Here is a 15,133-nt window from a genome sequence, read left to right as displayed (position 1 = left end):
CATGGGACCTGCCCAGACCCAGCCTCCTCCCCTGCTTCCTGCTCAGAAGGGCCCCTCTCTGGGGCACCCTAGGTCCTGCCTTTCCATGTCCTTGCCATGTACCACAGAGTGTGAGCTGTGGTCCCCTCCGAGAGAGCAGAAGAGACTTGTTCTCTCCTTCAGAAGTGACAGAGGGAAGCTGAGAATGAAGCCTGTGTCAATTAAGAAAAATTCTCACACCCAGCTTCCTGTGGTATCTGGGATCCCCCAGCCTGAGGGCTTATCTCCCACCTGCCTGTTTGTCTAGCAAAGTGGCTGTAAGACTGCCTGTTCTCCTCCATGCTGGGGCGGGGACCATGAGAGAACTCAGCAAGGGGGCAACTGCAGAGCCACCCCGCCTTGGACCTCACAGACCACCAGTCTTCCCCCAAAGGGAGCCATACTCAGCCATCCAGAGCGAACTGCAGTGGATGGAGCATGTCCACACCCCGGGCTGGGTGGCAGCTGTGGGGCTCATGTTTGTGTAGATTCGTGGGCTCCGGGTTTGTATGGTCTAATTTAAACCTCTCGACTGACCTAAGATATAGGTGCTGTCATTGTCCTGTTTTCTGGATGAGGAGCCGCATCTCAGACAACTGAAATAACTTGCCCCAAATCCCACCACTAGAAAGGAGTGGAGGTGACCCACAGCTCCTACTCAGAGGGATGAGAGAAGCAGGGCGGCCCGAGGTGGCCACCAGGTGGCGCTGCTACCCAGAAACGGTGGTGCCAGGGCTGCAGCTCTGAGCCCTGCCCGCACAGACAGCGAGGACTTCGGAGGCTAGCTGACAGACTCTGGGGTCCCCCTCTGAATAAGTCAATTAAGACCTGCCCTAGGAGTTATTTTGCCATCACTATCCTCTGACATTTCCACTGTTTGCTCTTGAATGAGCCGAATTATTTATGCTCTTTCCTCCTTCAGTCCAGGAGACCTGAGGCCACCATAAGGCTCTGCCCATGTGGCCACATGTCAGGGAGCCCCACAGACCCCAAGCCTGTCCAGCAGCTCACCAGGGCACCAGACGGTGACATGTGGGGCTCCCCTGGACAGCATGAGGGCCTAGAGCCATGGGATCAGAGACTTGCTCACCCGTCATCTGCTCTGTGTTCTTGGACAGGTTCCTTCTCTGTCTCCAGCTCCACATCTGCAAAATGGGCACAACTGCAGTGTAAAGCCAAGAGCAGGGACTTCTGATCTTAACAGTCAACACCCACTGATGTTCCTTGTCCTATCACTGTCGAGACTATGATGATAAAGATGGAAATATGACTCAAGTCCCTGTGGTGCCCCCAAAGGCATTGTCCCTAAAGGCATTGCTCTGGGGGCTCATGTCTCAGAGGGTTTGGCTTCAGTCCACCAAAGCCTTCTCAGCTGCCCTGGCCCCAGGGTGGTCCTGCCTTGGACCTCTCTCCCGAACATGCAGGAAACAGGACAGCAGGCACAGAGCCCAGGCCTGCGAGAAGACAAGCGCACTTCTCTACCCCTGCACTGCTGACATTTGGGGTCACTTACTTCTCTGCTGCAGGGACTGACCTCTGTGCCCCAGCCCCTACCTGCTAGATGCCATTAGTATCCCCCTGGGAGGGGTGGCAAAGTTGTCTTCCTTGGGGATTGGCTGGCATTGGGAATGCTGAGGAGAGTAAGGGCAAGGAGCCTGGAGCTCGTGCTCCTCAGCCTCTGGTGTATGTGTCCAGCTCCTCCTTCCCAAAGCCAAGTGACTCATGACTGGGTGATCCTGGCAGGCTGCTGGCCTCTTGGAGCCAGGGTCCTCATTGTCAGGTGGGGGTGATGCTGTGACTGCCCCATGGAGCTGTAGTGATGGAGAAGGGAGCGAAGTCACCTACGGGGTGACAGACAGGGCCTGACCCCAAGTGGGCACAACAGATGGGTAACTCAAAGGAACACTCTCATTCCTGCTGTCATTGCCAGTATGTTCTCATCTTACTAGAGACACTAAGGCTCGGTGATGGCAAATAACTCACTGAAGTTCCCACAAGGATCAACATGGCCAGAATTCACACTACATCCCCATGGCGGGTGGCAGCATGGGCACCAAGGCTGGCGGTCTTCTCCCAAAGCTCAGGCCGGTGAAGAGCTCAGTTCTCATCGCGATAGGCAGCTCGGAATTGCAACATGAGTGAAGCCAGGAAGCCCGCTCCTCATTTCCCTGCCTAGACCGTTGTCATCAGGGCATGTTCTAACCATCCTCCCTGTGGTCAGGAGGCCTTTCCTGGAGAAAGCCAGGCGACCAGCACAGGTGTCTCGGCACAACCCTTCCTGGCACAGCTGCAGTGGACAGGTTCAGACTAGCATTTTTTGTCCTTCTGTGGACCCTGGCAGGTCTGTCTCATCAGGCTGGCCCCCATCAGGTTGCGGCTGGGACCCAGATTCTGAAGAGATCACAGGGCTGCTCCTGGGGTGTTCTGGAGCCCCTACACTGCCCCCCTCACACAGCTGGAGAAGCCGACATCCAGAGTAGGTGGGTGACGGCAGTGGATACACAGTAAGAGGATGGTGGCACTGAGCCCTTGAACACCGAGCCATGGTTCTGGGCATGCCGAACCCTCAGCCCCAGAACCCACCGAGAGGCTCAGAATCTCTTACACCTTCCCCTCCAAGGCCGAAGAACTCCTATGAGTGATCATGCCTCATCATGGCAAGATACCTGTTGCTCTTCTCTGATTGTCCTCAAGTCTCTGACTTCCATTTGTTTTGATTTTCCTCATCCGAGGAAATATTTAAAGTGAGAACAGTTCAGTAGCTTTTGTGCCTTCTCAAAAAATCAATCGAAAAGCCAGTTGCTATGCAACCATCAAGTGCAGCCCATGTTCTGCTCCCTGGCTGATGGCATATCATATAAAATAAGATAATCTCTTTTCTTCTGCTGGATTTTTTTTCTTTGCTTTGCTTTTTTTTTTTTTTTTTAAGAAATGGAGAAAAATGTTTTGGGAAAAACTTGAGATAATTCAGAGGCTTCTCATAAACTGGAAGACAAACAACATGTCACTCACACAAGTGCTACCAATTTTATTCCTGCTGGAGCCTGGGGGGCTAGGCTGGGGACAGGCGTGGGGGAGCTGGTCTATTTCTGTCATAATTTGGAATAAAAACAGGATCTGAACACCTGGGCCACTTTCTGCCCCAAGCCTGGGTCTCAGCCCCCAGAATTCCCTGGGACCTCGGGAGGACATAGTACAGGCCCCTCTCCTCACAAAGTTCCTGGCTGCAGTCACCTCAGTTTTGCTGGGCTTGAATCCTTCCAGAAATGGGGGCCTCACTACTTAACAGGAAACATAGTTCCTTGAAGAGCAGTCCATGAGAATTCGTCCTCATGGTAACTCAACCTGTACTCCCAGACCGCCATTGCTGTGCCTCTGGCCCTCAGCTCCCGCTGATCAGTTGCATGCCTGGCCACTCCATCCAGGGCACTTCACCCAGTTTCCCGAAACGAGCTTGTTTGCCTGTGACCTCACAGGGAGCTCGAGCTCTACTCCTAAGAGCAGGCAGTTCCTAGGACCCACCTGGGCACACGTCCTCCTGCTTCCCACAACGTACGTCCCTGAAAATAAGGCCTTGCCTGGGTGCTGTGCCAAGTGTTGTCTGTGGCCAGTGTACACAAACTGTTACTGTCCACACAAGGTAAATGCAGAAATGAGAAACGTGGATAGCAATTGGATGGACTGATTTTATGTCTATATGAAATGTAATATTTGTGCATATCTTGGTTATTGTCATATTTCTCTTTTCTAATAGTTCCTTTTAAATGTATTGGTAAATGCAGATGTATTGGTCAGCAACGGACCTTCAGCATTGAGATGCTCCATGGTTCTGGCTGGGGCCTTGGCTCTCACAGTCGCTCCCCATGGATTATCACCTCCCGTATTGTCTGATCACTCTAGGTCGGTGGGACGGCCTCTTCTTTCCCACAGACATTGTTCCCAAGCACTGCAGCCCATGACAGTGTCCTTAAGTCACCCATAGCCTCTGGTTAGGCATGTAATCCCCCTTCCCAGTGACGCTGTCCTATTTGGTGGGGTCTCCACGTAGTCTCTCCTCATCCAGCCAACCCCTAGCTCTACTGTCCTCTGCCTACATTCTGCAGCCTGTCTTCCCTAAGGGAATCAAGACCCATACCCTGGACTTCACTTCCCCTTCACAACCCAGCAGCTCTTCAAAGGAGGACAGAGCATCAGTCTGGCCCTGTGATTTTCTGGAATCTCCTGGGACAAAGAGGTCATGATGAGTGCGTGCCTCCCCCAGGGACCCACCACTGCCTGAAGGGGCCTGATGCGGGCTCTGGGCTTCCAGGGCCAGGTGGGTCGGGAGAAGGTGGGCAGGGCATGGGGTTAGCTTTGCTACAGGAGACGGGTTAGCCTGGCTGGAACCCTGAGGACAGCAGAGGTGCGGGCAACACATTGTCCTGGCCATGCTGAGGAGACTAGAGATGGCGCGGGGCAGCTGTCCCCCACTTCCTGGTGTGGCCTCTATTCTGACTCCTCTGAGGCCAATCTGCTGAGCCCCCTGCTGGGGTTCAGTGGGCATGCTCTGGATTTAGCTCTGGACCCACTCACTCAGCCCTTGTGCTCCCCTCCAGTCTCCTCGCCACCACCAATTTTCAAAACCCTTCCCAGCAGGCCGGCAAGAAGGCAAGGAAGATGTTAGTTCCCTTGGGCCCTCTCAGCCCTCACTGCACTGGGCATGGTCTCCTGGAAGCTACCCCATGCCCATATGGGCTCCAGCCACCCATCTTGCTGGCTGTGGTCTCCAGGTAAACCCCAAGACCTGTGCTGTTCCCACATTGTCCTTGGGGAGAGCAACCTGACAAAAGGGTCCATGATCATTCCCCTTACCACTCGCCTTCTGCCTACAAGTAACGTAGGGGTACCAACATGGCCCTGGGAAAGCAGAACCCCTCCCAAAGAGGTAGCACACGAGGGGCGGGGACAAACTGGTCATAGCTGCAAGGGAGGTACCTGCACATAGAGACGGCTCACCCAGAAGTTCCCCAGGGACGCAGACAGTGGAGTCCCAGGCCCGGCCACAGGAAAGGTAAGACAGTGCCCACAAAGCAGAACACAGACCCCTCCCCAACCACCCTCGACCTGCCACAGAGAAGAGGTGGATTCCCTTCCATGTCCTCCTTCAACTCAGGAACGAATGCTGGACGTGACAGAGCCCCGTGGCACAGCGGCGCAGACCCCCCCTCCTCCCTCGGGCCCATTAGGATCCTCCCTCCTTCAGTTACACAGGATTACTCGGACTCTACCACTTTCAAATGACTTTTTGAAATGTAAATTATTTTTTTATAATTAAAAATGCACTGCTCAGGTTATAAAAGAAACAGGCTTATCACAATAAATTAATAAAAGTCAATAAAGTACAAAGAAGAAAATAAAAACCCACGGCCTGGTGACTACTGCTCATAGTTGATATATTCCTTCTAGTACCTTCTATAAATAGAGTTGTAAATAAAATCAAGATCATACTGTAAATTCATATCGTTTAAAACAAACAAACAAACTTACCATAAGCTGCAGCCATTTTCCAATGCCCTTTGACACACTTTGAAACAGGACTTACAGGCCACATGGAGGTTCTGTCATTATCTGCCACAGCCCTACCGGGGGCAATGAGGTTGTTTCCAGTTGTTTACACTCTGAAATGAGGCCCTGACCGATGACATGCTGCTGCAACTTCATCTGCAGCTCTGACAGGTGCTTGGGGACAGAGTCACAGAAATGAATAATGGGAAAACGCGAAGGCCCTTTTTAAGGGCAGTGATAAATATTGTTGCATTTCCTTCTAGAAATGTGTACATATTTATACTCCTGCCAAAGAGGTGGCTGCTTCATTCGCCCAAACCAGTGGTAAATCCCTCTTCTTAACCTTAACACAGTTGGTATTTTAAAAATGATCAATCGTGTTATTTCTTTGATCAAAGTTAAATCTTTTATCCCACTTTTGCCATTTGTATGTCTTCCCCTGTTACCTATTTATTTCCACTCCAGTTCTGTTTTTCCTATTTTTAATAAGAGCTCTTTATATATTAGGATATCTTTGCTATATTACAAATGTTTTTCCTACTTATGGTTTGCCTTTTAATGGCATTTTTTGGCAGAAGATTTATATTTCGAATATTCAAATATATCTATCTCCCTTACAATTCTTTCTACTGTATTTATGCTTAGGAAGCGTTTTACGAACAATACTTTCTTTGTATGTTTCATTGGCCTATATTTATATATTTATTATGTCTGAAATTTACTATATATGAAATTTACATTTATCATGTTTATTTATAACACTTAGCTGTTCTTTTTATATTTATCACATGTTATTTTAGAGCTATACATTTTGTTCAATAGATTTTTTAGCACCTATGCAAATACGGTATGATTTTAATTATTTTCGCTTTACAAGATGTTTGAAGTAAATCCCTTTTTATTTGCTTGGCCTCCAAAGCTTTCCCAGCCATTCTCGACTATTTGTTTCTAGATGAAACTTAGAATCATTTCATCAAATTTCTAATTAATCTGGGGAAAATCCACTTCTCTCTTATACCCAGTCTTCCCAAAAGGAACAGCATATATCTTTTCATTTACTTTTTTCCCCTATCATTAACAATGTGCAGTTTTCTTCTTATCTGTCCTGGGTCTGAGTTGTTAGGAAAATTGCAGGTATTTTATATTTTTGGCTACTATTGTGAAGGGAACTTTTCTCTCCCTATTATCCCTACTACCAGGGCATTGTGGGTTCACACAGAAATCATCAATTTTGGTATAATTATCTTACATTTGGCCATGCCACTAAAGTCCTTTATTAACTGTAAAAGTAATGCAATGGATTTCTTTGGGTTTTGCAGACACACAATTATCAGTAAACAATTATAATTCTATCTGCTCTTTCCAACATCAGTGTCATGTCATTTGACATTGTCTAGAATTCCCAGACCTCAGTAATAAAGCATTGTGTTTCTTTCTTGTTGCTAGTTTTACTACAAAGGAAACATTTCCCAAAGCAAGTTCTGTCGAATGTTGAAGAGACAGGTTCTGTTGAGGAATGGGTTTGAGAAGCTGTGCACACTGATCCATCTCTTGGAGATTCAACGTGCATATTTGCATAATAAAGGCTCTGAGGAAATTGTGTTAAGGAATGCCTGCTTTACTTTGTTTTATAGGCATTTTTCAGACTTATTTGACCATGGAACCAGTCTGTTTTCCTGCGTAAATATCTATGAACATCCTAAGAATTAGCTATGCATAACACTTTTAGAGACATTCGCTTCTTTTTCCACCTTTGAAATCATTTTGGTTGTCATGTTACCATCTGTTACTAGTTTTCAGATTTTTTAAAAACCAAGAGATACCCTCTCTGCTCCTAGGGAGCCGATCATATCCCTGTTCTATCCGTGCCTTCAGAGTCAGGGGGCGTCTCTCTCAGACGCCTCAGACTTGACTTGGCATGCTTCCTTGTAAATTCCACCTGTGGCTTTGCAAACAAGGCTCATCTCTTCTCTTCAAGCTACAGACCCCCATGCCAGCCTCTCCCTGGCTGTCCCCACTGGGATGGCACCAGGTACTTCAAACAACACATCACAGCTGAACTCACCTCCTCCCCCACACCACGCTTTCCCTCCTGTGTTCTCGTCACCAGCTACCTGACTGCTCACGGCACAGACACAGGGCCTCTTCATCTTCACCCACTTAGTGACCTCACTCTCCTGACTTGGTCCCTAAAGCTCTCTTTTGTTTACCCTCCTTTCTCCATCCTCGTGGCCATGGTCCCAGCACAGCCTGCCATTGTTCCCCTTTCAGTGGACTCATACTCTCCTGAGCCAGGCTCTCTCACGCCCAGCAGCTCTACACACAGGAGCCCAGGGGTCTTCTAAATCAGGGTACATATATCTTTTCAAATTAGTGTTTTCATTTTCTTCAGATAAATATCCAGAAGTGAGATTGCTTTTGGTAGTTCTATTTTTAGCTTTTTGAGGAATCTCCATGCCGTGCGCAAGGATTCCCTTTTCTCCATGTCCTCATCATATCAAGCTAAGTGAAATAAGTCAGACAGAGAAAGATAAATACTGTATGTTTTCACTTACATGTGGAATCTAAAAAACAAAACAACAAAATCAAACAAAAACAGACTCATAGAAACAGAGACCAAAGGGATGATGACCAGAAAGGAGGGGATAGGAGGATGGATAATAAGGTGAAAGGGAATATAGTCAATAATAATGTGACAAGTTTCCACAGTGACAGATGATTATGAGACTTAACATGATCAGCATATTGTAAGGTATAAGAATGTCAAAATGCTGTATTGTGCACTAGAAATGAATATAACTAATATAATATTGCATACCAACTATATGCAAATTTTAAAAAGTAAAGTTTAAAAACAATGCAAATCAGATTGTGTCATTCTCCTGCTTGAAACTGCCCTGGATTGCAAACCAAAGCCCTTGGCGGGTCACACGGTCCCTCACGATTTGCTCCTTCCGGCTTCTTCAGTGCTGCCCTGTCCTTGCATTTCTCCCTCGGTTCAGACCCAGCTGCTCTCTGTTCCTCCAACATGTCCTGTTTTCTCTCCCTTCTAGCCTTTGAACCCAAAACATCCCTATGTTGAGACTTACCCCTTTCACTCCTTTCCTGTAGCTGAAAAGACACTCCTCCCATCGCTTGCCCTGACCTCATAAGGAAGGATTGCATGGCCCAAATTTCACCACCAAGCGAGCCCCAGAACCTTCTATATAATTGTTTCCAAGTCCATATCCATGCCTTAGAAGCAGTCGGGGACCATTTCAGTGACCCAGTACAGCACTTGGACACAGGAGCCCTTCAAAGAGTATTTGTTGGATGATGCTTTGTCATTAGGCACACAGATGAGAGTAATTCTATGAACAGACCTCCTGAGAGCAAACCATCATCACACTCCTAGGATAAACCCCAGTCATCGTGGTGGGACTGTCTCCTTATGCATTATTAAATTAAACTCTTAATGCCTCAGGATTTTCACATCTATTTTTAGAAGTGACACAGGTCTGTACTTTTTCTTGGATACGCTACCTTTGGCAGTGTTGAGTGTAGGAACCACATTAGCTATAAAAGAAAATTGAGTAGATTTCAAAATATGTGTGTGTGTGTGTGTGTATCTGTATATAACTGAAACAGTTTATATGGCATTATACTGTCCTTACTTAACGATTCCTCACAAAAGAATGAGAATGCACTGGCAAAAGTAGATGATCTGACACCTTATTTAGAAGTAATTTTAAGATAACTGCCTTCCATGGTTATGGGACTTATGGAGGTTTTTTACTTTTTTTTTTTTTTTTTTTTTGAGTCAGGTTTGAAATACTCCCATTTCCCTAGGAAACCCGTGATCTTCCAAGATCTCCAGGTTCCTGACCCAGAGATTCTCAAATTCTCACCTCAGGTTCCACTTTCTTCTGCAAATGTCAGACTGCTTCAGTGAAGGAAAAGAACAAGAAGAAATGGCTTTGGGTGGGACCAGTGAGCACAGTAGTTAAAATAAGGAGGCTTTGTTCTGTTGAGTGATCAATACCACGAAGGACACAGATACTTTTCAGGCCAACTAAAAGCCAAAGCTTTGCCAGCACTGGAAAGTGATGAACAGCGCACAATTGCCGATTCTTCTTTGTAATCAATATGGGAGCGATGTGGGGAAATGCAATCTGCTACCTGGTACCCTGACCAATAGATGGCTCTTCTCCCTTCTCTGCTCCCAGGACCCAACATTTCCCATATTCTCTCTCTAGTGGCAGAGAGAGATAGGGAACTATGTAACTGTGCCCATCCCTCATTCTAAAGGCCTGAGAATTCCTCAGACACGGGAGGATCCCAGTGGACGGGCCCCAGGCTGGGAATGGAAGGACAAAGAGGATCGGCCTGGGGAGGAACGGGGTGGGCGAGAGAGGAAATATGTTGAAGCTAGCTACTCCACTAGGGACAGGAGAGTGTCCCATGGGACATACCAAAGACCCCTGCCTATGAACCAAGACTGGAACTAGAATGCCAGCATGGGCCTGCCCCAGCCTTCCTTTCCCTGGGTTTGTGTCTGGAGTTCCCACCATGGACTTGGGTACAGGGCTGGGAGCCCCTCACAGTGCTGATCGCCTGCACTGATCACCACTGGGCATCCGAGTGGCCGGATGGGGAGAAGGGCCGAGTGGACATGTCCCAACAGTCACCACATGTCACGGTGCCCTGAATGCTTTTCTTCTGCCAGGAAAAGCATCCCAGCATAGTTAACGTTAGAGTGTACCCACTTTATTTGCATTTCCTCTCATTTCTTTTTAGGTTAGACATGCCAGGGGTTGGCCTTTTCCAAGACTCTCTTCTTACTGGATTCTATTGTTGCTTTCTATTTTCTAATTTATCGATTTCTGCTTTTTCTGAATGATTTCCTTAGTGTCGCTTTCTTTAGGTTTTGGTGTTGGTTGCTGACAGGTGTTCTAATTCACTGAGTTGAATGAAGGGTTACCCGCTTTCCTTCTCACCTGCTCATCTTGGAAAGCGCCTGTGAACCTGCCTCGGCTCTGTAGTACACGCGATTCTAATTTTCCAAATAGTCTGCAATTGCAGCTCTAACATTTTTCTTCCTAAGACCTTTTTTTTTTTTAAAGGAGTTGGATTTTCAGTTCATACACTCCTCTCCTCCTCCTGGTTTTGAGGTATTAAGTCAGAGATGATAATTTCGATACTTTTTGTTGTATAAAATTCACTGAAATTTTCCTTATGACCTAAAGTACTTTTGTAATTTTTAAGTGTTCTATGATACCTCTAAAATAAAGCACATCTTTCTTTAGGGGAAAAAAAAATTATATAACTACTAATTTAACTTTACAGCATTGGTGGACTTTTTGCTCTCTATGGGTCTGTGGCCAGTGTCCTTGCTGTGGCTGCTTCTGTCACTTAAAAGCGACATTCTTCCCAGGTTAAGCAGAATGGGTCCGATGTTCCATTTCTGGAAATTGCTGTGCCACACGAGACTTTCACTGTCTTTTTATCCCGCGGACCTTGTAGTCATGTGATGTGGAATTTTACCTTTTGAGACGGACCCCGTCTTTGAATGGAGGCGTTAACCCTTATGGAATGACCGCACCTCATTTGATTTCAACACACTGAGTAGGGTCAGAACACACATTCTAGAATTCAGTTGCCAGGGTTGGAAGCCTGATTTCCTGGGAGCTGAATGTCTCTGGCCACTCACCAGGCATGCCGCTAAACTATATTACGCCTGTGTCCTTATCTGTGGAATGGGGATGGCCCCAGCTCCACTTGCCCACCTTTCCTTGCACTGAGTGAGTTACTATGTATGCAGTGCTTCCCAGCCACCTAGCATAGGCACCTGCTCAGTGCAAGCTGGCTGGCACCATGGGCTCCTTCCTTCATCATATCTCTCCTTGCACGGCATCTTCCTGTCCCCGGTCTCCAGGGGCTCTTCCCCTGATGCACAGATCATGCAGAGACCAGTGCATGCTGCTGGGAGAGTGGCTTCAAGTGTCACAGTGGCTCCAAGCATCACAGTGAGAGGAGGTAAGAAGGGCAAGACAGCCCAGTGGAGCAGAGTCTTTCTTCATCTAAACTATGATAGGATGAGCACAGGGTTGAAGATGGGGCAGCAGTCCAAGTGAGGGGCGTGTTAACATGAGTTTTTGATGCTCTGATATCAGGGGCCTTGCTGACACTCCTGGGGTAGCCAAATCCTAGAGACGTGAACAATTCACTGTGGAGTGTGCTCCTCAGATGCAAACCAGCCAACCCAGAGTCCAGTCCCAGGCGCCCCCTTCTTACACTCTGGGCCACTGTCCTCTGCCCCGATCGACCTGGAGCCAGGTGCCAGAGGATGAGAGACAGCCCTATGTCCCATAGTCTGCTGAAATGATTCAAAGTGGCCAGTCCTACTCCTGTTTACTCCGCTTTGCCCGTTCCTTCCTGCAGAAGCCACAATAAAGGCTTTTGCCCACACTGTCCCCTCCCTCCCGCTGCCTCCGGACCAACTCTGGTGCCTTCCCGTGTGGCCCTGCCTGACGAGATCTGTGACTAATAAACCATCTTTTCCATGGCAGTTAGCTCCTGGTCTGTTGGCCTCACCACACCTGAACAATAACAAAACCTACATTTTTAAACAAGGGGCAAGCATGAAAGGGGAGCTGAAAAATGGGGGTGGCTCATAAGTTTCTTGTTTCTTACAGGAAGTACAGGGTGCCCAGGAGAGGCAGTGTGGTTTGGGTGGACACCAATGCCTTCACAGGAGGCCTGTGCCTGCCGAATGCCCCTCTGACCCCAGCGAGCACTCACTCACCTTCCCAGGGCTCAGCAAAATTATCCGCACCAGGACCACGTTGATGTGGGCCCCCAAGGACTCGTCGTGGTAGATTTCGTTGACCTGAAAGGCAATCAGGGAGGCTTCGTCAGCAGAAACCTCAGGCCCCAAGACCAGCCTTGGCTTGCAAATGCTATCACCACCCAACCAGCCCCCAGGCCAGAACCCTGGGACCACCCCCCCCCGGCCCCTCGCTCATGCACACTCCTTCCTCTTTCCCACACTGTACACCTAGGCAGCACCAACAACTTTGAGTCCAGCCCCTCCTCTCCCACTGGGCTACCCATTGCGCCTTGCAGCCACCACCTCCTGCGTGGATGACTGCCACCTCCTTCTCAGTGCCCCCTCCTGCCAGCACAGGCATTCTCTTCCTGGAGCCTGAATTTGGACAGGACACTGACCCTTTTGTTTGCTCCCTCCTCTAACTGCACGTGGCCATTCCTTCAAGGATGACTGTAGGTGACACACCCCAGAGGCATAGACAGTACTAGAACTGTCACTAGCAGAAATCACATCACAGTTGCTGCTGCTGGTTGTGATGTCATCCATGCTCATTATTACTTGGGGAGGAGGTCAGCATAGACCCATCAGGCCTAATTTTTAACGTGTGAATGAAGAACAGTTACCACTATGTCAGAAAGGTGCTTTCTGTACTCTGTTTTGATAACCGAAGTTCATATAACTGGCTTCCTTTGTATTTTATTACTTGTTTATTCTCATGCATTTTAATTTATTAAAACTGTTATCCTGAGCAGGCACCCGTGGGCTTGCCAGATGTTAAGGGGGTCTGTGGCACAGGAAAGATGAGGAGACCCCACTCCCCACAGCACAATCAGCATGACCTTCTGGAAATGCTGATCAGGTTACCCCCAGGTCCAGGGTGGCCAGAACCTTCTATCCCACTGACTCCACCCCAACACACTCAATATTTTACCTGGACCGACCCCTCAACTCACTCCTCACTCACTCCCAACCTCCTTCACTGGCTGCCCAAACCCTCTCTTCCTGGAGACCCAGCCTCTCAGTCACTTCCTCCTAGAAGGGCTTCCCCAGGTCTGGTCTGCATTGCTGTCCATTACTCTCGAACTCTTTGTATCCACCACGACTGTGAGTTGCACAATCACCTGTATTTACCGTACACGTCCCAGCACCCAGGACACAGCAGCACATGGTAAGATCACAAGACAAATTCTGAAAGAATCAATCCACTCATGCCATCACCGAGTGGAGGAGGGCTATGGACTAGCCACGCACCGCCCCTACCTGCTTTTCCATGCTTTCTGAGCTCAGAAGCTGTTGACTGCCCTTCAGGAAGGCAGAGCCCTCCACCATCTCAGGCTAGCACTATACCCTCTCTGAACTCCAATTTTTATAGTCTCATCTGAGCAACAGTAATTGCTACCTATAAACACTAGGAAGACTCGTTGGGAAATCTAAGTGTTAACAAGCGAAATCGAATCGTGATGGGCGGACACACAGGCACAGGGGACATGTGAGATAAGGAGGCCAGTGGTCACTGTCACTGCTGCAGCATGTTGAAACAGCACCGATGAGATGGCAGAGATAACATGCATGACAGCACCAGGCAGCCCTGCGCCAGGAGCCTTCTATCCCGCAAATTTACTTCCTGATTGTACTGGGTCCAGGCCCCGCCCTGGCTTTTCTGCAGGGAAGGGGCCACTGACAGACCTACAGGAGCATGGATGTTACCAGGACTTAGCGCAGTCTGGAGAGGGTGGGTCAGCACCCAGTCATCTGCAGCTGACAAGATGGAGTCCTAAGAGTCCACGTTGTGCAATTCCACTTGTAAAACAGGGTGAAAGTCTATCTCACAGAGCTTTTGAAAACTAAATTTTCACATCTTGGAGGGCTTTAGAGGGCAGAAATGGAGGCACGGGAACCTTCAGCAGCAAGGAGCCTGCAAGGGTAGCCCAGCTCCCAGCTATGTGCGGGGATTCAGCGACAGTGGGTAGGATGGCTGGGGGTACCGCTGGACCTCAGAGAGAGCCCAGAGGGTGCTGGAAGGGGGTGGATCTGCATGGCTGCAGCCAAGAGAACAAATCCAAAGGGGCCCAAACCATAGGTGTGTAGCCTGGAGGGCCACCGCCAGGGCATAGCATGCTGGGACAGGTGTGTGCGGACACAGGATGGCTGAGCCATGCACATACCCCTACCCCAAAGGAAGAGGGACAAGTGATGAGCAGCCTGCTATGGACTGAGCTGTGTCACTCCAAAATTCATACGTTGAAACCCCAACACCCAATTTGATGGTGTGAGGAGTTGGGGCCTTTGGGAGGTGATTAGGATTAGATGAGGTCCTAAGGGTGGGGCTCCCATGATGGGACCAGTGTCCTTATAGGAATAGGCATGAAGAGCCCTCTCTCTGTCTCTGTGTCTCTGTCCCTCTGTCTCTGTCTCCCTCTCTCTTTCTTTCTCTCTCTGCCATGTGAGGGCAAGAAGGCAGCCGTCTGCAAGCCGTGATGAGAGCCCTCACCAGGAACTGAATCAGCTGGTCCCTTAATCTTGGATGTCCAGCCTCCAAACTGTAGGATATAAATGTACGTTGTTTAAGCTCCCAGTCAGTGGTATTTTGTTATAGTGGCCCAAGCTGACTACGACAAGCCGAGTTGCAGCTTAACCTCTAACCTGACTCTGCTCCCTAAAGGCTTTTAAACAGGATAAACCTGAGCCACCTCTCCTGGGCCAGCTTTCACTTTCCTTCTGTCCTATGATGAGGGCGGCATCAGTGATGACAACTAAAGAAGG

The 15,133-nt window shown here is 48.6% G+C and overlaps 1 protein-coding gene across 1 annotated transcript in view; it reads right to left on the bottom strand.

The window, feature by feature from the left end:
• ADAMTS2 (ADAM metallopeptidase with thrombospondin type 1 motif 2) overlaps positions 1 to 15,133 on the bottom strand; it is a 205,897-nt gene that overhangs the window by 49,593 nt on the left and 141,171 nt on the right. Inside the window, exon 7 of the mRNA XM_036225072.1 lies at positions 12,347 to 12,430. Within this exon, the coding sequence (XP_036080965.1) occupies positions 12,347 to 12,430 (84 nt within the window). The remainder of the gene's footprint in view (positions 1 to 12,346; positions 12,431 to 15,133) is intronic.

Source organism: Rousettus aegyptiacus, unplaced genomic scaffold (assembly GCF_014176215.1).
Source record: "Rousettus aegyptiacus isolate mRouAeg1 unplaced genomic scaffold, mRouAeg1.p scaffold_m13_p_7, whole genome shotgun sequence".
Classification (NCBI taxonomy): domain Eukaryota; kingdom Metazoa; phylum Chordata; class Mammalia; order Chiroptera; family Pteropodidae; genus Rousettus; species Rousettus aegyptiacus.
This window is presented reverse-complemented; position numbering and strand designations above follow the sequence as displayed.